The sequence below is a fragment of the Periplaneta americana genome, chromosome 8 (assembly GCF_040183065.1).
Source record: "Periplaneta americana isolate PAMFEO1 chromosome 8, P.americana_PAMFEO1_priV1, whole genome shotgun sequence".
NCBI lineage: Eukaryota > Metazoa > Arthropoda > Insecta > Blattodea > Blattidae > Periplaneta > Periplaneta americana.
In genome coordinates this window covers 120970173-120997940 of record NC_091124.1, presented here as the reverse complement: position 1 = coordinate 120997940, position 27768 = coordinate 120970173, and the positions used below count along the sequence as shown (strand labels likewise).

The window sequence follows — 27768 nt, the reverse complement described above, 5'->3', positions numbered from 1 at the left end:
TTATTTTTGTTAGTAAATTATCATAATTATCACGATCACTTTTTAATAAGATGTGACATCGCATTCAGTCGTCTCTGAAGTAATCTATCGATACCCAAAAACGCTTTCCCACCTTCATGAACTACTGCTTTGTTATTGTTTTACACTGGGTTTTCCGAAGTTCCCTGACGTTAGTAGCTGCGCGCGCATGACGCTGACATCTCCACTATGTCATAAGCGCTAATATCTTGAGCATGATAAAAGAGCGTCTCGGACTCTCGGAGACGGAGTGGCTAGTTCAAAGATGCAGGTAGTGTGGCTGGTGATTGTGACGCTCTGCTGCCGCGGAGTCCTGCCGGACGTCGTCGTCTCCACTTCGGAAGGCGTTAGCGAGGCAGTCAACCATGGCAACGAGGTTTCCAAAGTGAGTACGGGCTTCAGATACATTTTCTTCCTGTTCGTCTTCCCTCTTTGCAAGTGCTTTGTCCCTAGCTTATTTTGCACACAGGCTTCTCCTCTTCCTGCCTGCTACTTCTTCTTCTTCTCTTTCTATTTTACTTCTGCTTTTTTACTCATACTCTTTATTGATATATTTCTTCTTTTTTCCATTTCTTCCTTCTTCATTTTTATCATTTACGTTTTTTGTTCTTCATCTCAACTTTAAATATTTAATCTCTTTTACTCTGAGTCTTTCTATTCTTAATCTTCATCTTCTCCTATTAGCTTCAGTTCCTTCTCTTTATTTGCTTCTAGCTTTTTTCTTTTTATTCTTTAATCCTGCTTTTTCTTATATCTCCAACTTTTACTCATCTCTTCATACTTTCTTCTTGATTGTCTCCCCTTCTATTACTTTTATTTACCTTCTCCTTCCGTTCTTACTTCTTCTGATTCTCTTTCTCCTCCTCTTTATTTCTCTAACGCTTCATCTTCCATCATTTTCTTAATAATTTCTTCCTTTTTAATTCTTCTTCTCATCTTGTTATTCACCTTACTGTTTTCTTACTTTTTGGCCCCTTCCTTCCTTCTTATCTGTTTCATCTTCATCCTATTTTACTTCATCTTCTCCTTTATGTTTATTATTTTATTCCTTCCTTATTCCTATTTTAATGTCTCATTCGAGAAAGTATTGTGATGTAGGTATATGAAAGGCCAGGTTCGAGATTTTAACGGAAATACTCTCTCGCTGAGTCTTCTTAAAAGTTATTGAAAAAGTTGGTTTTGGGCTAAATCTAAGTAAGCCTGTCCGTCTGTCTCATACAACGATTTCTCCTAAACTATTGAAGGGATTTGGTTCATACTCATCTTCAAGTCAATTTATAAAAGAATGTTGCACTTGATATGTAATAATAAAATTATAAATACTTCTTTATCCATACCTAGTACTTGACTTTGTGTCATTTAGAGCTCTATATAGACAGAGTACCGCAACTGTTTTCACTGCCGCTTGCGACAATGTGGCGCTCTGCTTGGTTCACGTGTAGAGCTCTATATAGAGCTCTAAGAAATGGGTCACATTCCTGCCATCGATCCCCAAAATGCGGAACTCGAATCACGTAAGTGAAGTGGGTTGGCATCGGATACACACATTAATGATAGATCTTCTTCCATGCTCAAAAGTGTCAACAATACATTAATAGACGAGTTTCTGGTGTGGCCACAAACACATAAAAGAAAAGGCAAGCGTGATATAGAACGATTACCGTTTTGGATAACATCACAGAGATAGGACATGCACGGAAATGAGCGCAAAGAGAAAGTTGTCCAAGAAAAGAAAAAATAATAAGGAAAGAGAAAATGTGAAGGTGCGAAAGAAGGAAAAGAGAAAACACAAATGACAGAGAGAACATTCTTCAGAAAACTGCAAAATGAATCAAGTCTAATTTGTGACATTTTCCAGATAAACACTAAGCTTTCAAGTGAAATTTGATGCGAAGAATTTCAAAAAGCATTTAATGTAAACTGTACTTCACGCAAACACAGACAACACATTCCTGAGAAAGATGGTGATATCTCCCTATATCACTTTTGTTATAACAGTAATTTGGAAAATGATGATGATCTATACACTAAAGAATCATATGGATTTATATTTTACTTACAACTGGTAGGATTAAGAGAAAATTGAGAATGTGGAACATTTAAAGAATCGTATTATTGAAGCATGTGCTAAAGTCACCCCGGAAATGCTACAGAATGTTCTATCCACATTCTCAATTTTCTCTTATGTAACCCCAAACCAAAAAATCAAAAGGTGTTAAATCTAGAGACCTGGCGGGCCATTCTACTGGTCCACGTCTACCAATCCATTGTCCAGGGAACTGTTCGTCCAGTCTGCTGCAACATTTTTGTGGCTTAACATACCAGAATGAAGAATGATAACAATTCTTTCCTCCTTCGATAATGTCATCACGAAAATCAACAAATTTGTTATAGGAAAGCTTCAAATAATCACAAAAATCCATTGAAACTGTCACAGGTTAAGCAAACAGTAAAGCAGGAAAAGTTAATTACCAGAATTGCATAAAAATACCTTTTCCAAAGCCTCCTTAGTACCGTACCATGTTACAAAATATCTTTAGATGCAGTAACTAATGTTTGTGTCATTATGACAGTTATCTTTAAATAAATAGAAAACGATTAGAGATATCTCAAAACGGATTCCACCGTTGCTTTTCTCAGAAAATTGCACATGATTCTGAGTACCTACATAACCCCCTTTCCATTTAAAATTTTAAAGTTGCATCCGAAATGGCATCTCTTGAGATAGCTAAAGGCTAGAATCGAATGTGTCACTGGTAGAGCATTTGGTCTTACAAATACTGGTAACACTTATAGTAATAGAAAATTCAGCATATGGAAGATATTTATATGGTTCCAGACTTTTGATTCAGCCTGTATAATGAAGAAACCATATTGCGTTTATGAATCCCGTTAATGACGAACATATTGACCCAAAACTTGAGAAAAAGATCTAAAACTGACATACATCTCTTAAAAATGACTTAAAACTAAAAACGTGGCAAACTATTACAAAAAAAGACCTATAAATTATAGATTTTTAGAATGTGAACGTCACAAATGGAATTTATAAAGAAACTAGCAATGTCTCCGATGGTTTGGTGCCAATTTATCCAGGGCATTTTCGTCCAGGAGCATTTTCAACCTCGGAACAGTCGTCCACTGGATAATTTGCTCAAAATTATTAATCTAAAAGAAAGTGCAACCAAAGAAAATTATTCCAAGTTTATAATATTTGTGTAAAAATGTTTGGAGCTGTATGGAATGTCCCGTCTATATACCAGGTTGCAGAACACGACAGATTTCGTAAGTGGGATTTCTGAGCAATTATTATTCGATCAAAATCGTTTTCATCATCGTCATGACCAGGGAAAGGATTTATATGTAAATACATATTTACTTATAAAGCTAATATAATTTATATTTTGCATTATCTTTATGTTTCACAATGTGTAGGGTTGAAAAATCCTACTTTCATTTTCCATATTTTTCCATATTTTAGAGTTTAGTACATATTTTCGTTAATTTCCATATATTTTCCATATTTCATATAAAACAGTCCATATTATATTAGGTTTAACAATAAAACAAAACAAAATTCCATTAACTTTTAAAAATACATTTCAACAATAGAGATTTAAACACATGTTCAGTAATCCCTTTAACATCAGAGTTATTTGAAAATTAGCAGTCCTATCAACAATGGGAAAGTAAGTTACAAAACTGTATTAATTTAATTTAAAATTTTTAACAGACTTCAGTTGTGCAGCTCAACAGTTAAATGCCAGTCAGAGTACACATAGGTTCAGTTTTGTAAATCATACTATAAAGACGGTAAATATGCCAAAAGTACGTCATTCAGTCAATTTAAAATCAAAACTAACAAGTTACATTTCAGAATTTAAAGAAGATGGTTTATCAACTGACAATAAAATATTATTTTGTAATTTGTGTCAGTGTGCAGTATCATCTACACAAAAGTTCCTGGTGCAACAACACATTACAACTAGTAAACATCAGGCCAACAAACAACTAAATTCCAAGCAGAGACAATTGTTTTTAACACAACCAACAACATCGAATGTAAGATCTGAGTTTAACATCGACCTGTGCCGTTCTCTCATCTCTGCTGATATTCCTCTCTACAAACTAAAGAATAAGGTCTTCAGGGAATTCCTTGAAAAATATACTCAACATACAATCCCGGATGAGTCAACACTTAGGAAGACGTATGCTCCATCCATCTACGATGAGACAATACAGAAGATAAGAGATGAAATTAAAGATAGTTCAATTTGGGTTTCCATTGATGAGACTCCCGACAAAGAAGGTAGACTTGTTGGTAATGTAGTTAAGTGAACAATATTCTGAACGAATTCTTTTACATTGTGATGTTCTAGAAAAGTGCAATAACAAAACTATAGTTAAACTGTTCAACGAAGCTATGGGTATCCTGTGGCCAAAGGGTATTATGTACGATAATGTGTTATTCTTTATTAGCGATGCTGCCCCTTATATGGTCAAAGCTGGACAAGCATTATCTGTTGTATATCCTAAATTGACTCATTTTACTTGTGTGGCGCATGCATTTCATCGTGTGGCAGAAGTGGTCAGAGACAATTTCCCTAAAGTAGATTTGTTGATTTCATCAGTGAAAAAAGTATTTCTCAAAGCTCCCAGTAGAGTTAACGTGTTGAAAGAAATGTACCCTGAAATTCCATTGCCACCAAAGCCAATTTTAACTAGATGGGGTACATGGCTAGAAGCAGTTGAATATTATGCCGAACATATAGACTCTATTAACAATGTTCTCCTTGCATTGGACTCTGAAGATGCAGTCTCAATTGATACTGCGAAAACAGTTACCTGTGACATAAGTGTGAAGAATGACTTAGCTCACATTCAGCATACATTTTCATGCATCATAAAAACGCTCAAAAGTCTCCAAAATAGGCACCTTTCACTATCTGAAAGTTTTGAAATTATAAATAGTACTGTGGAACAACTGAATCGTGGTAGAGGTAAAGTTGCAGATGCAGTAAGAGCTAAGGTGGACACTGTACTTTCAAAAAACCCTGGATATGAAGAACTACAAAAGGTTGTTGCTGTGATGAGTGGTGAATCAACAGTGAAGATTAACTTGGACTTATCCCCAGCAGACATTGTGAAATTGAATTATGTACCAGTTACTTCTTGTGACGTCGAACGCTCTTTTAGTCAGTATAAATCTATCCTCAGAGACAATAGAAGAAGATTCACTTTTCAGCACTTGAAAGAAATGTTTGTAACCTATTGTTATGGTAACAGACAATAAAAATTGTGTTTTGTTGAAACTACATTGGAAGATAAGGTACGTCCATTATATTTTTTGTTTAGTTTGATTAAAATGTACCAATATTTAACGTACATAGTCATTTTTTTATAATTTTAAGTCCATATTTAATTCCATATTTTGGTAAAAATCCATATTTAATTCCATATTTTGGTAAAAATAACTACATATATATTTACATATTTCATATATTTTTAGTCCATATAAATCCGTTCCCTGGTCATGACCATCAAAACTATCGAACATCAAAAATTGCACACCAGTTGTTGATATTCGGAATTCTTGCGGTAAAACATGAAGATCTGATAGTGAGTAAAGCATGAAGATCTGATGGTGACTTTGGGTTTGAGGGAAATTTTCTCTGACGTCTTTTATTCATGTTCATTAATATAAAATCTCCCAATAACATGGCATTATGATTTCTAGTAAATTTATCTTACTATTTCTTTTAACTGTGGTAAAAAAAATTCCGAACTTCTTTTCTCCATTCCGCTGGGGCATATAGGTAGTTCTAGAAAAGTGAAATATCATCTTTTAATTTGGATTCCCACTTGTTATTCTTTTTTTTCAAAATGTATAACAGTCGATTGTTTTAGTAATTGATTTATGGATGTATACTGTGTCATCATTTCCAGCTTGAGCTCTAATATTTTGTGTAACTGCGTTATAGCATTCTGTAATCTTTCGTATGTTTCGTCCATTTCAATTTTTGCTCACTTTAACTAATAATTGTAATTTTACTGTTTCTTTGTTGAAGCTCATGACCTGATTTCTCTTCTTTATGCTTTATACCCCACACACTGCAAGTAGCATATTTCTCCTCGTTATCTTTGTTGCCATTTTAGGGGACATCCTCAGTTCTGGTTATAATGTTTTTAAGTATGTAATAAAATTTCACAAAGAGATTTTACTGATCTCTCGACAGATGAGTCTGATACTGAGGATGGTTACTGGACAGGAGAGGCTGTAAGTTGCGCGTCATTGTCCCTTCCTTACTCCGCTAAATTCTTTGTACCTTAGGCCTACATCTTCTTATACCGTGCAATTTATAACTTACTTTCTGAGGTTAAAAGAAGTAAGTATCTTTTATTTGCATTTCAGAATAGATAGATCTATCTCCATCATTCGGTGTACAATAAATGGCTTCATATATGTGCACTATTTGCCAGTTTCATCAACACTCGTTAAAGTCCAATTAACCGTTAAAGTGATTTTAACAAAATTATTTAACTAACATATCATTTCATCAAACTCTGGTAACGACAAGTGTTTAAATCTCCCTTTAATTTAAGTGGCCATTATCTATAACTTAAAATTTTAAGTTAGGGATGTTGTTTAAATTGGTGACTAGAGAGCATATATTTCGTTTACAATAATTGCAATATGCTGAATATTTAAATTGTCAAAGACAAAAAAGGAATTACGCCAAGTGGACAATTATGTTAGTTTATCTGAACAGAAGTTTTGGAGAGGTAGAGAATATCTAAACTCGTTACACAAAAGCATTACAAGAAACAGAAGACAGGTTAGATTATCTAACTAATAGAAAATATCATTAATTTCAATTCAGAAATTACTCAGTGGTTTAAGGGAAGACTCCACTGAAAATCATGAAAATTTTTCCAAATTTTTTTAGCTATTTCACTTATTCAGAATTTATATTTTCATACCCCAAATGGATTCAGCTCAATTCTGATTACAAATACTCGTATGTTTACACTTTTTAAATTAAGGCTGGAAGGGGGCGTGGAATTTAAAGAGCTGTCAAAATTGTTTTTCATCGAAGAATTCTTTTTTAAAATTTCTGATTACAAATCTAGTAACTTTTTGTTGGCTCCCTGAAGCTACTAGAAGAAAGTAGCGGAGGAGAATAATAATTTACATAAATATTCATTTTATTTTCAAATCTATTTTTCTGTGTTCATTTTTGTTGATTCAACACCAACTTTCTTATGCCAAATATTAATCAATCTGGATGAAATTTTTACTGCAAGTATTTATGAGGTAGCTGCATGTTTCTATGCATTTATTTTGTGTTAAGAAAAATATTAATAAAATAAACTAGCAGCATTTCTCACAAAATAAATGCATAGAAACATGCAGCTACCTCATAAATACTTGCAGTAAAAATTTCATCCATGTTGATTAATATTTGGCATAAGAAAGTTGGTGTTGAATCAACAAAAATGAACACAGAAAAATAGATTTGAAAATAAATTGAATATTTATGTAAATTAATATTCTCCTCCGCTACATTCATCTAGTAGCTTCAGGGAGCCAACAAAAAGTTTCTAGATTAAAAAAGAATTCTTCGATGAAAAACAATTTTGAAGCCCTTTAAATTCCACGCCCCCTTCCAGCCTTAATTTAAAAAGTGTAAACATACGAGTATTTGCAATCAGAATTGAGCTGAATCCATTTGGGGTATGAAAATATAAATTCTGAATAGGCCTAAGTGAAATAGCTAAAAAAATTTGAAAATTTTTCATGATTTTCAGTGGAGTCTTCCCTTAAGATTTTTATACTTCAGACTTAATTCAGCGTACTTCTAGGATACCGTAGGAATTTCAAAGGAAACTGCAAGTTGAGTATCTGCTGCCATTGCTGGTTTGAAGCCACAATTTATTGTCGTTTTAAAGAGAAAAAGAACGTGCTAAAATAATTCAAGATTTTTATAATATAGCAAACCTTCCAGAATTTTTGGGTGCAATAGACTGCACTCGTGTTAAAATTCAATCGTCCGTGTGTAATATAGGTGAAGTATTTTGCAATGGAAAAGTATATATTTTAACAAATGTGCAAAATATAGCCTATGTCACGTCAATTTGTTAATTATTTTGGAACTAGAAAATAATATAGATCACATAATGTAAACAATTTATTCAAATCAACGTCCTATAAACAAAACGCTAAAGAAAAGCGTAACCTTGACCGCGTTCATAACAATTACGATATTGACATGGCCTCTCAGATAGGCTACTACGCTCCAACTTGAAAAATATGATTCAACAAGAGATTTGTTAACAAAACTCTAACGATGATTGATGAAACGAGTAATATTTACATAACTATTAAACAATTAAATTTTTTTTAATAAAACACTTGTTATAGCATATTTGATGGAGTTTGATGAAACAGGGCATATTGTGTTCTAAGTGATAATTCCATGAACTAAGACATAAATTGTAATAGGTATGATGTGCAATATAACGAAGAAGCAGAATTGTTGGAAAAACGTAATAGGCCTACTTGTAATAAGAAAGTATGTGCCTGAGTATTCTTATTAGGCCTATCCTCACATTCACGCTCGTAGGCCTATTCATTTCTTTTCATCGCCTTGTTTCTTTAACAAATTCTTATTCTCCTTTAACTAACATACTTATTGTGCGGTTTTTATAGTCTTCTTACTTCCTCTCCTTTATTTAAATTTAGTTTTCCTTCTGTTTGTTTCTTCTTCTCTGAATCTTCTTTCTTTCCTTTCTCTACTTTTTACTGCTTTGTTTCCAGTTGCCATTTTCTGCTACTCCTTTTCATTTCATTTTTCTCCATCTGCTTCCCCACATCCATACATCTATCCATTCACTAATTTATCCAAATAAATTTGCTATTGGATCAATATTAATTCTCAAAACAGGTGGAATTTTATTTAGAAAGTATTAAATTATGAATATGAAAATTGCGAAATTACTGAAAAATTTGTTTTGCTTTCTTCATGTAAATACCACTGGCTGGTTCTTTGATAAAAATTCAGTTAAGTGTAAATTAACCATAGAAGACGAAATAATTAGCACTTCCAAGTTTATTTATCAGAGAATCGTTCTTGAAATGTCCTAGGACTGAGGCTATCAGTCGTATACGGGTCAGTAGGCTTGCATCAGAAACGTCTGACACAGTTATGTACGACTACAGATCAATTATTCTGGACAACTGGCACAATGCAAGACTTACAGAATAGCTTTAGTCTACGTCAGTCCTGTGGTTACGGCCCAACTCAAATTCTTTCAGATAGTGGTATCTCACCAAGATCTACAAATGCTCATTATTAGATTTGTTATCGTTTTTACTTTAAAAGAAACGTTAAATTATTTATTAATTAATTTATTTGTTTATTTATTTATTTATTACTTATTTATTTATTTTGTTAATAATTGTAACATAAAATATAATATAAACAGAAAAACTTTACCTCGCCCCTGAAAGAATAGAACTCGTGTTCAGGGACGGATTCCTGAATTGAAATTAAGAAGTATATTATACAAGTATATAATTGAGACAGGGAAATAAAAAACTCCCTAATTCCAATTAATCAAATTTTACAGGAGAGAGAAACAACTTATAATCAGTCTTACTAACTTTAAATATTATACATTTACCTATTAATATTGTGTAAAATTACATTCTTTATCAATTAAATACTTCAAAACCTAAATTTTTATGTTATCTTACGCTACAGTTTGAAATAAACACTGCTGGAGTTGGTGGTTTTCTGACTTTCACAGTGTATGAATTAAGAAAAGTGAATAAATATGAGCCATATGAAGAAAAAAGATAAGTATGTCATAATTCCCTTATGAAACATTGCAATATACGAGAAAATGCAAGTTTATTATTAAGATTAACATTGCTACATTGTTTAAATTTCAAATATAAGAGAAAGAAAATCACAAATTACCATAAAGCACATCAAAATACACAAATAAAACCACAAACAATATTAAAATGTTAACACAGTCTAATTCATGTTACAGATTCTGTTTTTTTCTCACTCTCATGTTCTTCCTGTGCATCTAGATTCTAGATTATTACTGTCCGCAAATAGAGTTTGGTAATACATCCTACTTTCCTCAGAAATAAACTGCATTAAATTTTTCAAGTCCTTTTGCTTTCTTCATTCAATGACAATACTGAATTGTACTTTAGTTGACTGGAGAATGATGCATCTATATTGTGTTTATGGAAGTTAAATCGACTCCATATTATGCCTTTCATAGTCTTACTTACATGGATTTCATAGATTTTTGTGAGATTCTGAATACCGTATCGTATCACTTTACTCAGCTGGTTGAGCGATAGTGTTGCCACCTACCGGGAAATTAAGCTTCGAATGCAAAAACTCTCTTAATCCATGGAGTAGTTGGAGTTCTGACTTCCACGAGTTTTAAAACAGCCCCCAGAATGCAGATGAATGTCGATATTAGTGTATTCTTGCCTCCCACGCATGAGGGACAAAATAAAAATCATCATCCAGCCCATAACTCAATTTTGTCAAAAATTGGAGTTAGTGGGTTTTTGATCTCCCTGTCTCAATTACAGATTCAATTATTATAATCATCTGGAGTTTGAAAGGGACGTCAGCTAAGACACAAGTACAGTAATTTCGCTCGTATCACCTCTTCCCCCGAGAGTCCCTGTTGCTTAAAATATAGCTTAAATCTTTCTTTCTTTTATTTATTTAACTCTTATTGTACCGACTTAGAAGGCAATGCAGTGCAGAGGAGTATGTTACTTTAGATCAATACTAACATTATTCTCATTGAGGGTAGAGCCACCGCGCAGAAGTCACAGAACAAATACCCAGTCTCGTGGAATTAAGATACATTTACGACTACGCCGGGAATCGAACCACGGACCGCTTGGTTGGGAAACGAAAAAATCTTGAATAAAGAATAACAATCTCTTAGTAGCCATTCTAGTTCATTTTGAAAGCTTAACGTTGGTAATAATTCTCTTTCACCCCCAATCATTATATTGCAATTTTTTTAATTATAGAGCCCTCACATAGACGTTCCTTCGTGAGTGTACGGCCGCTGGAAGCCCGCTGTTTGCGGCAGAGGCAGATATTCATAGCAACTTAAGTCAAGCGCATAGATTGCTCATGCAAATTACAACTACAGTAACCATCTTCCTTTATCACAGAAGATGTTGGAAATGATATCTTCGTGCCGCCACACATCTCTCACACTTTTTAAGAAAATTTTCATTTACACGCATTAGTACTTCTTCTAAAATCCTGCAGTTTCCCTTGTTATATTTTCTTTTAGTTATTCCAACGTATGCGGGTTATTGCGATACAGTCCACACCTGTGGAGTAACGGTTAGTGCACCTGGCCGCGAAACTAGATGGCTCGTGTTCGATTCCCAGTCGGGATAAGTTACCTGGTTGAGGTTTTTCCGGGGTTTTCCCTCAACCGAATATGTGGAAATGCTGGGTAACTTTCGGTACTGCACCCGGGACTCATTTCAGCGGCATTATCACTTTCATCTCATTCAGACGCTAAATAACCTAAGATGTTGATAAACATTCGTAAAATAACCTATTAAGAAAACTATTCCGATCCACTTAAATTTTTTAAGTTATTCCATAAATATAAATCCCATACGATAAGATCTGGAAATCACGCTGACCATAATACTTACTGATGACCAGGCAGCGCATTTGTGTTCGCAAACGTACAGCGGATCGAATAGTTTCTTCTGGTACATCTATTACGTCACGTGGATGCATAAGCAGGGTAGAATTATTGAAAGCAGGTACGCATAGCATAGACTATGAATCATAGTACAATACATGCACTACATCATCAATTTTGTATATGTAAAACACCAAGTTATGGCTATATTGTGATCTGATTCTAATACTAAGTTGCATTTTCATTCAGATTTCTGAGTTAATATTATTTTAATTTACCAATCTATGTTATATCGTATTTCATTTTTATCTGTATTTTGCACACATTGTGTAAAATGTAAATATTGTTAATTTTATATTGATTTTTGTTATAATTGTGTCCCAGTAATGTCTTGTCACATAGGAAGATCATTTTTTTAGCTTAAACAAATTTTTACTGATAGTTTTATGATAAAAGATATGGATTTCATAATCTCACAATATAGGCCTACTGTATGTTTTTGTTTACCGCAACAGAGCTGATTTTGTTAGATGAATTAATTGTATATATCGTAGACCTACATGGGCTGATTTTTTTAGTAGTAGCAACTATGCTGCAGCGATGCCGTGCAAAGGAGCCAGGCAATATCGTTTATACCACAAGTTGCTTACATGCTTTTCCTCCCTCAGAGCTAATGCACTCGCTCTCCCCCTCCATGTCCGTTCACAGTGACAACAATAAGACGAACAGTTGTGAGCGAGCGGTTGCAGAATACAGTCGCAGAGGAACAGAGAAGCTCGCTAAAAATTCAAAGCGCTAGAGGTCGCACAGCACGACAGTGTCATCAAGGACAGCAAGAGGCTTGCGTTGCGGCTGCGTCACCTTACCGAACGGTAGCAAGCCGGGTTTAGAGCAACAAGAGTTGGGCAGACCCCACCAATGTGAAAGCTATGCTGATTCTTGCCTATGATTGGGATGGTGTGATCTTAAAGCATACCGTTCCCACAAGGCAGAACGTTAATGCGGAGTACTACTGTTCGTTTTTGCGAAATAATCTGCGAGCAGCTCTGAGAAGAAAACGGCGACACTTTATGGATAACCCACCCATAGTTCTGCATGACAATGCTAGGGTGCATACAGCAGGAGTTGTGTCTGAATTGTTCAATCGCAGGGGCTCGGAAGTGCTCTTTCTCCAGCCATATTCTCCGGATTTAAGTCCCTGAGACTTCGATCTAATCCCTAAGATGAAGTACCCACTTCGCGGGATTCGCTTCTGAATAGTTGTAGACGTTTTACAAGCAACCGAGCGTTCTATTAGACCAACGGGATCCAACGGCTTCCGCATCGATGGGAACACGTTGTACGCAACGCTGGTAACTACATCGAAGGCTTGTAAAACTTATAACTATATAAGTATGCTATTTATGAAGAAAAATATAGATTCCAGAACTTAAAAACCAACCTATGTATGTATTTATAGAGTATATCTACAGTTAATGTGTATACTGTTTATTATTATCTTCTAGAATATATATTATTTATACTAATTCAGTATTATAATAGATCTAATTATATTTCCTGTCATATGTAGCACTAATATTTTGTAAAGCGCTGCAAAATTCTTTTGAGAAGATTAACTGCGTATGTAGATGAAAATATTGGGGATCATCAGTGTGGCTTTAGGCGTAATAGATCGACTATTGATCAGATTTTTTGTATTCAACAGATATTGGAGAAAAATGGGAGTATAAGTGTACAGTACATCAGTTAATTATAGATTTCAAAAATGCATATGACTTGGTTAAGAGAGAAGATTTATATAACATTCTTATTGAATTTGGTAATCCCAAGAAACTAGATCGGTTAATTAAAATGTGTCTCAAAGAAACTTACAGCAGAGTCGGTATAGGCCAGCTTCTATCCGATACTTTTCCAATTCACTGCGAGCTAAAGCAAGGAAATGCACTATCATCTTTACTTTTTAACTTTGCTCTAGAATATGCCATTAGGAATGTTCACGATAACAGAAAGGTTTTGGAATTGAACGGGTTACATCAGCTGCTTGTTTATGCGGATGACGTGAATATGTTAGGAGAAAATCCACAAAGGATTAGGGAAAACACGGAAATTTTACTTGAAGCAATTAAAGCGATAGGTTTTGAAGTAAATCCCGAAAAACGAAGTATATGATTATATCTCGTGACCAGAATGTAGTACGAAATTGAAACATAAAAATTGGAGATTTATCCTTTGAAGAGGTGGAAAAATTCAAATCTCTTGGAGCAACAGTACCAAACATAAATGACACTCAGGAGGAAATTAAACGCAGAGTAAGTAAGAGAAATTCATGTTATTATTCGGTTGAGAAGCTTTTGTCATCTAGTTTGCAGTCAAAAAATCTGAAAGTTAGAATTTACAAAACAGTTATATTACCAGTTGTTCTGTATGGTTGTGAAACTTTGGATCTCACTTTGAGAGAGGAACAGAGATTAAGGGTGTTTGAGAATAAGGTGCTTAGGAAAATATTTGGGGCTAAGAGGGATGAAGTTACAGGAGAATGGAGAAAGTTAAACAACGCAGAACTGCACGCATTTTACCCATAGTCTTCACCTGACATCACTAGGAACGTTAAATCCGAACATTTGAGATGGGCAGGGCATGTAGCACGAATGGACGAATCCAGAAATGCATATAGAGTATTAGTTGGGAGGCCGGAGGGAAAAAGACCTTTAGGGAGGTCGAGACGTAGATGGGAGGATAATATAAAAATAGATTTGAGGGAGGTGGGATATGATGACAGAGACTGGATTAAACTTGCACTGGACAGGAACCGATGGCGGGCTTATGTGATGGCGGCAATGAACCTGCGGGTTCCTTAAAAGCCATTTGTAAGTAAATAAGTAAGCCATGTTCGCAGTGTTAAATGCTTTTATGTAGTGAAAAGGTAGCTGGACAGGCCATTTCAATTTAGAAGCAATTCCACTTACAGTTGTCCTGATTCATTATTGTTGTGTACGGAAGTAGTTCTACCTTTCACAGCGTCTTGACGTAAGCATTTAGGGTTATGGCTCATTCACAATGAAAATTAAACATAACGTAAGCGTTAACTTAAGAATGTAAACGTTACGGTAAAATCAAGAAGTCATACCATCATTCACAATGGGAACATAAACATAACAGCAAACATACTTGGTAACCATGGAAATATAACAACGACGCCAATTCCTCATATTCCTATCGTATACTTCAGCCCTCCACGATTGTGTTCTCTTTGCAAATTACGTAAGCATAAGCATGAAAGTCTGGAGTTTGCAAACTTCCATGTTAACGTTTAACGGCTATGTTAATATCAGTGTTTATGTGAATCATTGTGAATGATCCCATTTGGTAGCCTTGCCGCAAACTTCTGTGTTTATGTTACGGTTATGTTTAATTTTCATTGTGAATGGGCCTTTAGAGTTTGAACCCTGAAACTTCAGGATATAGGCTACTAATCGATAACGTTCCTAACTTGTTTGGGAACGAAAATGCGCTGCTTGCTGATGACCCTATCTTCAAGAATGTACGCAATGAATGCTAACGAAAAATGAACTACAGTACTGTTATTGCAAGTTATCTTGAAACTTCTGAGCGGGGACAGAGGGGCAGAGGGAAGGAAGCAAGTAACGCGGGTGGAGCCAACTGAGTTGTTTGCGCATGCTCCGCAGCATAATCTCTGTCAAGAAACATAGAGCTATTTCCTTCACTGCGTACCAGTAGTGTTACCATGGAGCAGCAACCACAGGGTAGTAATTATGGTGAAATCACACCACCGCGGAGAAAAAGTAACGCTGTTATCCATAGCCGAGAAAGAGAAATTATCGCAAATATAATAAAATCAAGCGTTGCGAGGAGGAAAAATTAAACAAATATTTGCTGGAACCTCTTGCTAAGGAATATAAGAAAGCGGCTAAATACTCTGGCAGAAGTATTAGTTCCGTGAAGAGAATTAAAAATAATATTGAATTACAACCGAATGAACCTCACACTACTCCGGGAAAGAATAGGTATGTAATGTTCAGAAATTATTGCTATAATAGTTATGTACAATAGTGTCTGTATTGAGAGCGACATAATGAATTACTGTTGCAAGTTATTATTTTCTTATAGTTCTACTAAATATATTATTTCATTCCAGAATTAGACTTGTGTAAAGTTGAAGTGGACGACTTCGATCAACATGTTATTCGGGATATAATCGAAGAATTCTATCGTGTTCAGAAAGTAGTACCTACGATTAAGAAGATAATTCCGAATGGATGATGCCATTGGCGAAATAATTAATTTTGGAACAAGCGATGATGGCAGCAATGATAGGGATATGGATTGTGTATAATAGTAAATTAATGTAAATTCAAATAATAAGCCTGTAAAATATTGTTATAATATGTACATATTAGCTGAAGGTGTAAGTCATGCAGGCCTATATAATGTATAGAAGTAGCTGTAGTAACTCCTCCATTGCCGGTCCCCAGCCCGGATGAGAGAGGAGTGTACACACGATTATATTTAAATACTTACTCATTACAGGTTAATTAAAGCTTGCTACGAAACTATGTTCTCCTCTCAAAACCGAAGTATCGAGACAAGATGATGTCTGGATTGAACCAAGTTCTTTTACAGTAGAGAGCCGTAAGGTAAAAGAACCAACGTTTTTTGAAAAGAGTCACGTTACCCGAGGGAGGGGCATCCGTGCCGTGCCGTTACGTTGATGAGTACACGCCGTACCGAGCAGTTCCAAAGAGAGACTTAGGGGATGTAAGGTTCAAGATAACTTGCAATGACAGTATAATGTATGCGCTGTAGCGGAGACTTGCTGAAAAATTGCCTGTGTACATTCAATGTTAGATAATTCTTGTAGGAATGGTGTGACAAGCTATTCCTGTACCTCTGCACATTGACGGTACCGGTACTCGGAATAACCCGCATACGTTCAAAGAACTGAAACATAATATAAGAAATTGCAGCAATTTCAGAAGAAGAGCTAATGGGTTTTAATGAAAATGTTCTTAGAAGGTGTGAGAGATATTTAGCGGGAGAAGGGCATCATTGCCAACACTTTCCTTGACAAAGGTAGGTGGTTATTGTAACTCTAATTTGCATTTGCAATCTATGTGCTTCACTTATGGGGATATGAATATCCGCCTCTGCAGGCAAACAGCGTGCTTCCAGCCGCCATTAGCAACATCACACTCACGGATGAAGGTCTATGTGAAGGATCTGTATATTTAAATCTCTGCGCCAGCGATAATAACGCGCTCGCCTTCGCGTAACTGTGCGTTACGGAGGTTATGAATAGGGACCGGATCTTTATGTAATATCAAGGTGTGAAATATGTATATATTTATGTAAGAAAAATAAGCTGAATATGTACCAAAATATGTAAAATAATGAAAATATTTAATATCAATATATGGCAGGTATACGATAACTAAAGATCCCCAGTTGTGATTTCATAGAGCACCCGACTTTTTTACCGCACACTTGACACATTACTATGTTTCCATCTGTAGGGAAAGCTTCGTCCATCGTAACCCATGATTTTATTTTTGCCGTTAAGGTTGAAGAAACAGGGGCCATTTTAGTTAGTTAAAAGCATTAGATAAATTCACTTGCACTTTACACTGTAGGTACTAAAACGAGAGAACTGAGTGAAATGAATGACACAACAGAACTGCAAGCACTGTTTCGCTTTACTGGATTAGGAGAAAATAAAAAGAGATATGGGACACATGCATTTTAGCTGCTCCCTGTAAGAAACAAAGCACCTACTAAAATCTCAAACTATAGGCATTTACAAACTGTTGTTTGAAAAGTGACATTCCTATCTTATTCAGAATAGTAGGATTATTCCAGCCGAGAATCACACTTTCTAATTCTTCGGAACATCCCATTACCACATAGGTCTACTAAGTTTAAAGTAAAGAGGTCAAGCAATAGCCTGAAAAGCTATTAATTTAATCTTTCAACATCTTTCCAGTTTGTTCCTTTACTCCAGCTTCTTTTCAAAAGTCGACTACTTTATTGTGGCTCATGCCAGTCTTGACACGGGTTTTCCCTGGAAGGATTAGGAAGAGGGTGGGTAAGGTTTCAAATTGCATGGAAACGGTTTGTTAAGACGTGTGCAGAACAATTATAGTTCGAGACAAATCATGTCCTCGTCCCACTCCACCGTATGAAGGCAACACTACTTTCTGAGTGATTTTTACAATACAAGGTAGTTGCATGAGAAAGGTTGCCTTTTGTTCACTCATATTTTCATTGGGTGGTATGGGGTGAGTGCCTCTATTACTTCCTGGGACTAAGGACGTTATGTTTCGTCCCAAAATATATACTTTCTTCGGTAGGTAAAAAGGCTTTTTAAATCTCTGTATTTTAAATTGTAAACTTCCCCAGCAGTTTTTTTTTTCCTTTTAGAGAAGTAAAACTGAATAAAACCCCTTAATATGTAGATTTATGTAATACCAAGCCATAATATGTAATGTGGGCTAAATATGTAAAAATATGTATTATCAAATTTTAATATATTAATGACAATTACAAGATTCGTAAAGATTTGTTATTTATATACGGTTAGGTTGAAAGGAATATAATATGTATTTACATAAAAATCCGGTCCCTAGTTATGAGTGGGTTGTTCAAGCACTTTAACCGTCAATATTGTTCTTTCCGTCGTACATTATTTTCTGTGCGCGCAACAAGAGAACACTAATACAGCTGCTACCGAGGTATAGAGATTTTATGTTGAATTCTCGGTGCAACCCAACCAATATTTTGAACCGTCTGTCCTGTCTCATACTGTTTCTGCTCCTAGAGTATATGCAATTAGACTCACTGTCTGAATTGTGGCACATTCTCAATCAACACCAGCTGACCACGCTAAGGTTCTCTGATTACCTGCATCCCCGCTCGTCACGCAGCCCCTTTCGCGTTGCCAGTCGGCGATCGGGCTTCGCTTGGTTTACGAAGGCCGAACCAAGGATGGATTCATTCCTTGGGCTCAGAATGGCTCGTTGTGCGCCCTATGAGTTATGCGGTGAAATCACAGGTGACCTGGGTGGCATCCGATGCGGATAGATGGATCGTTCCGTCTCAGCTCTGACAGAGCCAAGTCACAGGTCAGACGGGTGTCTCTTAAGCTTCTGGGCTCGTAGCTTCAAACTCTTCCTATATCAGCGTCGGAAACCCGTACTACCACTGAACATTATCTTACCTGTTTTAAACTATTGCAGATGACAGATGAATTGAGGGGAAGGTGGAGAGTGTTAGTGGAATGAAAGAGGGAAAGCGTGGAACGTCGAGAGAAACCTCTATAACGTCTGTTTTGTTTATCACAAATTTCATCATCACAGATCGGGATCGAACCCGGGCCACCTGGATGGAAGATTAGCGAGCTAGTTGAACTACAAACGCGGCGACAGGCAATCGGGGAATGCTATGAAATGATGATGGAATGGAGATTGGAAGTAATCATGTTGATATCTAGTATGGAGGAACGAAAGAACTCCGAGTTAAACGCCAACTGTGATCTTCTCTGCCACAAATTCATTATAAGTAGACTTCGTGGAATTGCCACGAGAATCGTAAGGTTTACTGCTCACGCGGTATAGACTGTATGAGAAGGGGACGTGCAACGGATGGAGAATGCCTCTTATGTAAACACTGAGCAGTATACTGCGGTTACAATAAAACCTGTATCCTGCATTCAAGAAATATAATGAATGATTATTGAAGTAGGAAATGTCTAAACATGTAAATACACAATTATTTTGTAGTGAGATATATTAACTCTTAAAATTTAATGTAATATGTATACTCACATCATCCTTGAATATGTGCATTGCAGTGAAGAGTTACGTACATTTTGAGCGATTGCAAAGTGAACCTCGTCCGATGGTAACTCAAACAGTTTTTATACTGGGAAAATGTACGTTCAACAACACACGATGTAATAGGTGCATATTTGAAGAACGGAAAGACGCTACTTTTTAGTACACCAACTTCAGACATCTTGTCGTGACCTGATAGTACATCATTTATAATACGAAGTTGTGAATAGGCAGAATTTTTAGCAATAATGTTTCTCAACTTACATTTCACTTTTTCTGAAATTAGTGAATTGTTATTTTGGATAACGGTTTATGATACTTTATACACTATATTAAGGGCTTCTGAGAGTTGTAGTTTAGACGATGCTAACAGGGTGATGCTCTTGGACACGATTTTAAAATTACAATCAATGAACAGAATACCTTCCAATAGCTGTTCAGAAGGCAATGATTTCACAGCTGCAACAGCGGAACTGTCTGTGCTATCCAATACATCAATTACGTCCATTATTTTGCCGTAATATTTGGCATAATAATTAAAATCATCCAACCACGTTTTCCAACGGGTCAAGACTGGCTGCGGGGGTAAGGATATTCCAGGGGCAATAGTTTGGAACAGCAACACTCTCATTCTAGTATGTTTGATTGAATTCTTATCTGCACTGAACAAATGTTAAGCTTTGACCATTCCAACCACAGTAATGCAAAAACAATTGCTTACATAGGTATACATTAGCTGTAGCTGCTATATCTATTTGGACCAGTCACATCTCTTAACATGAACTGCTTATACTACGAAATCGGGATTTCGCTCACCTCTTCTATACTACCGTACATCTGCAACCTGATTGCATGCTGCGTGTGGCAATTCAACGAAGTCTAATTATAAGTTTTTTCAATGAAAAATCCTAGGCCGGACAGGTAATCGAACTCAGATGCTTGCGTTACAGGCTAGTGGCCTAGACCACGCAGCCATAACAGGAGATCTATATCTAATACTCTAATGGCTGTGAATCTAGAGCAATGATAAGTTTAGTTGGTGCGTTATCAGCGTATTTTCATGTTACAAAGTACAGAAACCATGTAAAAACGACACTGAGCTTCAATATTGTATAGACAAACTGTTTCTAATATGGGAAGGGTTTTATTAAATTGACCTATATGTTTAATATACAATAAATAAAAACAATTAAATCCAGAGACGATTAAATAAATGCCATTGACTTTTCTGTTGATATACGTACAGTAGCTATTTTAAAAATCTATATGATATAAAGTGCAGTCGCGGCAAGGGACGTTGCAGAATGTAAACAGCCACGCAAGGTCACATGCACTTCACCACCCCATGTGGTTGACCCGTAGGGGTTGGGAACACGATGCGACGTGTTTACATTGTCCAACTATTCCTTGCCGCGACTCTACAGCACTGCAATATAAGCACTTAATTTGTTGTGAATTGTAAAAGTAAGTATACAAACTATCCCAGTCTACCTAGATACAGCGCTATTCAAACAGAAGGAGCAGATTTAAACATTTATTTCTTCCAAACTACAAAAGAGAGAAAAACAATTCCAACGTTCCAACGTTCCTGGACCGAGAAAGATTCAATGTTGTATGCATTCAATATGAGCACCATGTGTTACACGACAAATATAAAAACGGTGGCTCATTTCTTGCCACACATGAATCAGCTGGTCTCTAGTTATCGAATTCACAGCTTCAACAATTCGACGTCGCAGACTTTCAAGAGTGTCAGGCATAGGGGGGATAGAAACACGGTCTTTTACGTATCCCCACAGATAAAAACCACAAGGAGTGAGGTCTGGAGACCTGGGAGGCCACCGGCGATGAAGTTGATCTTCTCCTACTCCTCTTCCAATCCAACGTCCTGGAATGGTGTCATTCAGGTAACGTCGGGCGTGATTAGAGAAATGAGGCGGGGGATGAAGATGAAGTCATCTAAATCATCTTCAAGTTGAGGAAATAACCAGTTTTGAAGCATGTCTAGATAGGTTATTCCTATCACAGTTTTCTCCATGCAGAAGAAAGGTCCATAAACTTTGTTTACAGATAGGCACAGAAGACTTTAATCTTCGGTGAATCTCTTTCATGTTCAATAACTGACATAGGATTTCACTTGCCCAAATTCTAACGTTATGGCGATTAATTTTACCGGAAAGATGAAAAGTGGATTCATCGGAAAAGATTAATCGTTCAGAAAAATTGTCTTCTTCCATATCACCTAGCATGCTAAGCAAAATTCGTACCTTTTGTTGTGGTAGTCAGGATGCAATGCTTGCAATAACTGCAGTTTGTACGGCTTCATGTGCGGACGGTGTTTCAGAACTCGCCGTACAGTTAGTTGAGGGATGTTCAGTTCTCTGCTTGCTCGTGTTGTGGATTTTTTTGGGCTCCTTTCGTAAACTGTACGAATACGCTCGACATTTTCATTCGATGTGCATGGACGTCCCGTTCTTTTCTGTTTGCAGATGCAACTATCTTCTACGAATTTTCGATGCCACTGGTAAATCTGCTTATGATGAGGCGATTGTTTATTAAACTGACGGCAAAATGCACCTTGAACTTCAATAATGGACTCTAGTTTTGCTAATTGCAGCACAAAAAATGCTTTTACCTGTTGTGTCGCCATTTTACTACAGATAATAATCAACAGAACCCATGCGGCCGCGCATGACAAGCAACAGCGCCAATGCGGCCGTGATTGGAACTTCTACCTGGACTATTCAAAATTTAAACTTTCGTCTGTCCAGGAAAGTTGAAATTGTGTTTCTATCTTTTGTAGTTTGGAAGAAATAAATATTTGAAATCTGCTCCTTCTTTTTGAATAGCCCTGTATTAGTTCTTAACAATACTTCATAGTGCCTTTTCAACCATGTATTTAATCATGATAACCAGGCTTCGGTCTTGGGCACAGAAACGCATGAAGTTCAGGACGCACGGGCGATAGTGTTGTGTTGGTCGAGTGGACTGGAGATGGAGCGCGCCGTACTTCGTGTCTCAACATGCAAACAGTCCGTCATAGTACGGCACAAAATACATTTCACCCTATACAGATGCAGTATATACAGTACATTCATAGTGCAGACAATAAATGTCTACCATTAAAGTATTAACGTGAGATGTAACCTTCAATCAAGTGTCCCTATGCCGAAGCCTGTCACATTACGGACCAACAGTCACCCCACACAGGTCATGACGTCTTTATACTCCGTGTACTCTAAACCTCATACTGGTTACTCTGTGCCCCTAGGCCGAAGCCTGATGATAACCACTAAAAACGATCATAGTCATAGTCATGACTTGCATAAGTCACAAATAAAGACATTGTCTCCAGTGTCGGATTTAGGCTAGGCAACCTAGGTGATCGCCTAGGGCGACAATTTCCAGGGAGCGGCATTCTCTCTCTTCTTCTTCTTCTTTTTCTTTTTACAATTAAATTTGTTTTTAAAACACTTGTTGGTAAATCTTTTTTGAAGTTTGTTTTTGAACACTTTGTGGAAGTCCGATATTGTTTTGCTATCGCATTGTCACGGTCGGGGCGAGACAAGGAGGTATATGAGTTACGTGATATAAGAAATCCGCATGAGTTGGTTGAGCATTGTATTCGTATGGATGGTAATAGCCTAAGTTCGTAATATCATAATCCGCTCTAGAAATTTCTTCGCAAATTTATTGCACATTCTCGCTTTGTTGCCAACAAAGTACATTAAGTTAATTATTTCTCAATTTTTATTACTTGATATTACCGAAGCCGATTTCAACATTCCGAGATCTTCTTTCAGTATATTTAGCTTTAGGTTTCATTTCGGAACTTTTGGTTGTTTTCTTCTTGTAGTCTCCTCTCCTAATTGTCCTTGTTGTCAAATGCTGTCTAAAATAACGACACAATATTGCAGTGCAAAATAACGACGAAATGATGGTGAATTTATATTTCTTTCCAGATCCCACATGACTGGATGACCTTAGTGGTTACTGGAACTTTCTTCATTGTATTGGTGCTATAGATGAGAAGCACACAATCATATAACAGTTTTTAGTATGGTTCAGAATTCATAATTAACCATAAATCTACATTCAGTATAATTTTATTTGCTATAGTCGGTACAAATTATGATATTCTATTTATGTAGGCCTATTTTGACTCCCGAAGAAGAATGTAAGATGGCGGAGATTTTAAACATAGCCAAATTCACGGAGTAGGCTAAAGTCCAGTGTTTCCCAACCTTTTATGACTGACGACACACTTTACTGAATGCCCAAAATATCGTGACACACTTTTTCGTTTTTTAATAACAATAATATAATAAGTATAACAACTTCTATGTAGTGTCGGACATCCAGTGTTGTAAATAGGTCGATGTTAACACGCAATCGAAATTTCTGAAAAAAAAAAAAAAAAAAAAAAAACTGCTACTTGAGTGGCATTAGGAAAAACACAGATATGTGTCAAAAGTTCCAACCTATCTATGTATGTATTTATTGGGTATATGCCCGGTGGCAGTGGTAACTAATTACACTCAATAATGACAATAATAAACACAATTAATAAAAAATACAGTTAAAAATAACTTATTAATACTAATAAATAATAATAATAATAATAATTATAATAATAATAATAATAATAATAATAACAACAACAGGGAGCATCCTAAATTAAATGCAGCACGATCGCTTAAAATAACATTTAAAGTAAATTTAATTTTTAATTTGTATCTTAACCCTAAGTCCGAACTAAAACCTACGAGTATGATAGTTCATACATGCACAAGTACCTTTCATCGCTACACTCATTTCGCTGACAACTCACTCACTGCACTGGAACTACGACACATTTTACTGATTCTACCCTGATTTCACTAACACTTCAAAAACATTTCACTGTTCAAATACTTTGCACTCCCACTATAAACTGTAAAGCTTCACTGACAGAAACAAACTTCACTTACCCAACACACTTCACTGACACAACACACTTCACACTTCACTTACACAACACACTCCTTCACTGATACAACACTTCAATAACAAATATCAATTACACCCTTTAAATTGTGTGTATAATATACTACCGTCTATTAGTCATCATCATCAACAATACGATTTGGGCCCATTGGCCCGTTTCGTCTCCATAGCAATATTAAAATTGGTCTTTCCAGCGTTTTCTAGGGCGTCCGATTCGTCTTCTCCCTTGGGATTTATAATGGTGTAATCGGTATGGAATGCGGGTTGGTTCCATCCTAGATATATGTTCATGCCATTTATTCCTATATTCTGTGATCGTTTCTATAATATTTGGCATATTTAGTTCCTGTCGTATGTCTTCATTTCGCTTGTAGTCCAATAAGCTATATCCTGCTATTGGCCTTAGCAGTCTCATTTCAGCTGCTTCTATTCTCTTCATTTGTTGAGTTGTCATACACCATGTTTCGGATCCATAGGTTAATGTTGGAATCGCCATTGTTTGTAAAATTTTAAAATTGTGTCGGTCCTAACTTTCTTCTTTAGTGTTCTTTTTATCGTGCCAATTAACTGCTGGAATTTAGATAACTTCCTATCTATGTCGTTAATTTGTTCATATGATATCATGCAGCCAAGGTAATTAAAACAGTTCACTTGCTCTATGATTTCATTATTAATAATTATTTTTGTTCTTAATGGCGTTGTTCCCTTAAAACCCATCACTTTAGTCTTTTTAGTAGATATCCGAAGATCATATTCTTTTGCGATGCAGTTCAGTTTAAACAAAGCTCGTTGGAAGTCATCTTCTGTGGTTGTAAATATAGCCTGATCATCAGCAAACAGTATTGTATTTAGAGGTGTATTGGTTCGGTTAAAAATTGTTTCCATATGTAATAGCCACCTTCTGGTGACGTCGTCAATGTATAATTTAAATAAAACAGGTGATAAAGAACACCCTTGTCGAACACCGCGTGTTATTTCTTTGCTTTCTTCGCTTATTCCATTCTTTAGTTTAATTCTAATTTTAATGTTACTATATAAGCCATGTATTACCCTTATTAGATGATCAGGTATTCCTTTAGATCTCAATACTTCCCATAATTTTTGACGATTAACAGTGTCAAAAGCTTTATTGTAATCAATAAAGGCAATATAAGTTGGGATGTTGTATTCCCTATTTTTCTCAATCAGCTGGCTTATGGAGAGTACACAATCGATGCAGGATCTATTGTTTCTAAAACCATGTTGTTCTTCCAGTAGCATATTTTCTGTTATAACAGCTAATCGGTTTGTTATTATTTTAGAATATATTTTATATCCGGTATTTAGAAGACTGATCCCACGATAATTTCCACAATCTCTCCTGTCTCCTTTCTTAAATATGGGGATAATTATAGCTTCTTGCCATTCTTCTGGTGAATATCCATATTTCCAGCAAACATTTAAAAGATTTAGTAATCTGTACATAAAGTTTTCAGGAGCATACTTTATTAATTTCATATTAATGTCATCCGGGCCGGGAGCTTTTCTGTTCCGGCTGTTCTTTACAACATCTTTTAACTCCTCTATCGTAATCGGATCAACGTCTTCGTTATTTATAGATAAATGTTCAAAGTTGTAATTATGCTCAGTTGTCCTTAATTTTTCATAATAATTCAGCCATGTATTTTCACTAATTGGGTTCAATTCTAAATCATCTTTCTCAGTTTGATTCAGTTTCCTTAATATTTCGTATGCTTTCGTTTGTTTGCCATGTATATCGTATTCTACATCACTAATCAATTTCTCCCAACTTTGCCTTTTTAATTTCCTTATTTCTTTTTTTTACGAGTGCTGATTGTCTTTTATATTTTACATGATCTTCTATTGAACGTGTATGTAAGTAATTTAAATATAACTTCTTTTTAATTTCAATTAATTCCTTTAATTCTTCATTCCAAAAGTGTAAGTAGCGATTATTTCTTCTTTTCTTTTTTCCTTTTTCCTAGGGCTTCTGATGCAGCCTGGTATAGAATTGATTTTAATTCTTGCCATTCAAGATTTATATTATTATTCACTGGCATATATGAGGTGAGATTCTTAAGTCTCTCATGGTATAGACTTCGTATACTCTTATCTTCAAGTAGATTTATTTTAAATGTTTCTTCTTGGGCTTTGGGTAGGTGTTTTGGTCTCTTCCATCTATGCGGTAAATTTATGGTAGATATCAATAAGAAGTGATCTGTGTAGACATCATAGCTTCTATACACTCTAGTGTCTTGTAACAAGGATGTTAATTTATTGTTTACCAATACATAGTCAATTATGGACTTGCTACCTCTTGCGCTCCATGTATATTTGTGCACTTCTTTATGTCTGAAAAACGTATTCGTTATTCGAAATTCATTTAATGAGGCAAAATCTATAAGGGATTTACCATTATGGTTTATGGTTGATTCACCATTTGATCCGACTATCTTATCAAATGATTTGTTACCTACTCTTGCATTAAAGTCTCCAGCAATAATTATATAGCTGTTCTTATTTATCTTATCTACTTGAATTTGAAGTTCATTGTAGAAGTCTTCAGTTTCTTTTGTCTTACCTTCTTCAGGTGCATAAGTTACCACTATTGTAGTGAAGGTTCTTCCTATTTTACATTGTAATGTTAATAATCGTTCATTTATGAAGGTATATGAAAGAATGTTATTTTTCCATTTCTTGTTAATTAATATTGCAATTCCGCCTGCTGCCCTTTTATCTTGACTAACGCCACTATAGATCATTATATATTTTTTGAGTTCCAATGTACCTTTTAATTTCTTCTTTGTTTCGGGTATTATGGCCATGTATACATTTGCACTATCAAGTTCTTTCTCTAATTCCGTTTCTTTGTTACATAATCCTCGTACATTCCATACAGCTATTCTGAGTGATGTGGTTTCGTTAAATCGTTTATCCTTAGTCTTAGCTTTTGTCGTCATGGGAAAATCAGTCCGGCTATATCCGCTATGGAGATTATGAGTAAGATTACCATCTATTAGTAAAGTCCTTAATCCTATTTTCAAATACATTTTTTGTTATTGGTAAAGCCTTTAGTAAGTCTGCAGAAAAAGCATTCCAGTAGATTGAGAAAAAAAACTTTCCAATGTCCGTCCTCTGTCTTCTTTCCCTCAATTTATATGAATGGTCGTTCCTTGAAGAGTAATTTCGCTGCTTT

The 27768-nt window shown here is 35.7% G+C and overlaps 1 protein-coding gene across 7 annotated transcripts in view; it reads left to right on the top strand.

Moving 5' to 3' along the window:
• Nucleotides 1–239: 239 nt before the first annotated feature.
• LOC138704999 (inter-alpha-trypsin inhibitor heavy chain H4-like) overlaps nt 240–27768 on the top strand; it is a 189779-nt gene continuing 162250 nt past the window's right edge. For 4 of the 7 annotated variants that reach the window (XM_069833515.1, XM_069833519.1, XM_069833516.1 and 1 more), the window contains exon 1: nt 240–403. In XM_069833515.1, coding sequence (XP_069689616.1) covers nt 284–403 — 120 coding nt within the window. In that variant the 5' untranslated portion in view covers nt 240–283. The remainder of the gene's footprint in view (nt 404–27768) is intronic. The other 3 variants (XM_069833520.1, XM_069833518.1, XM_069833517.1) reach the window with 1 other exon arrangement.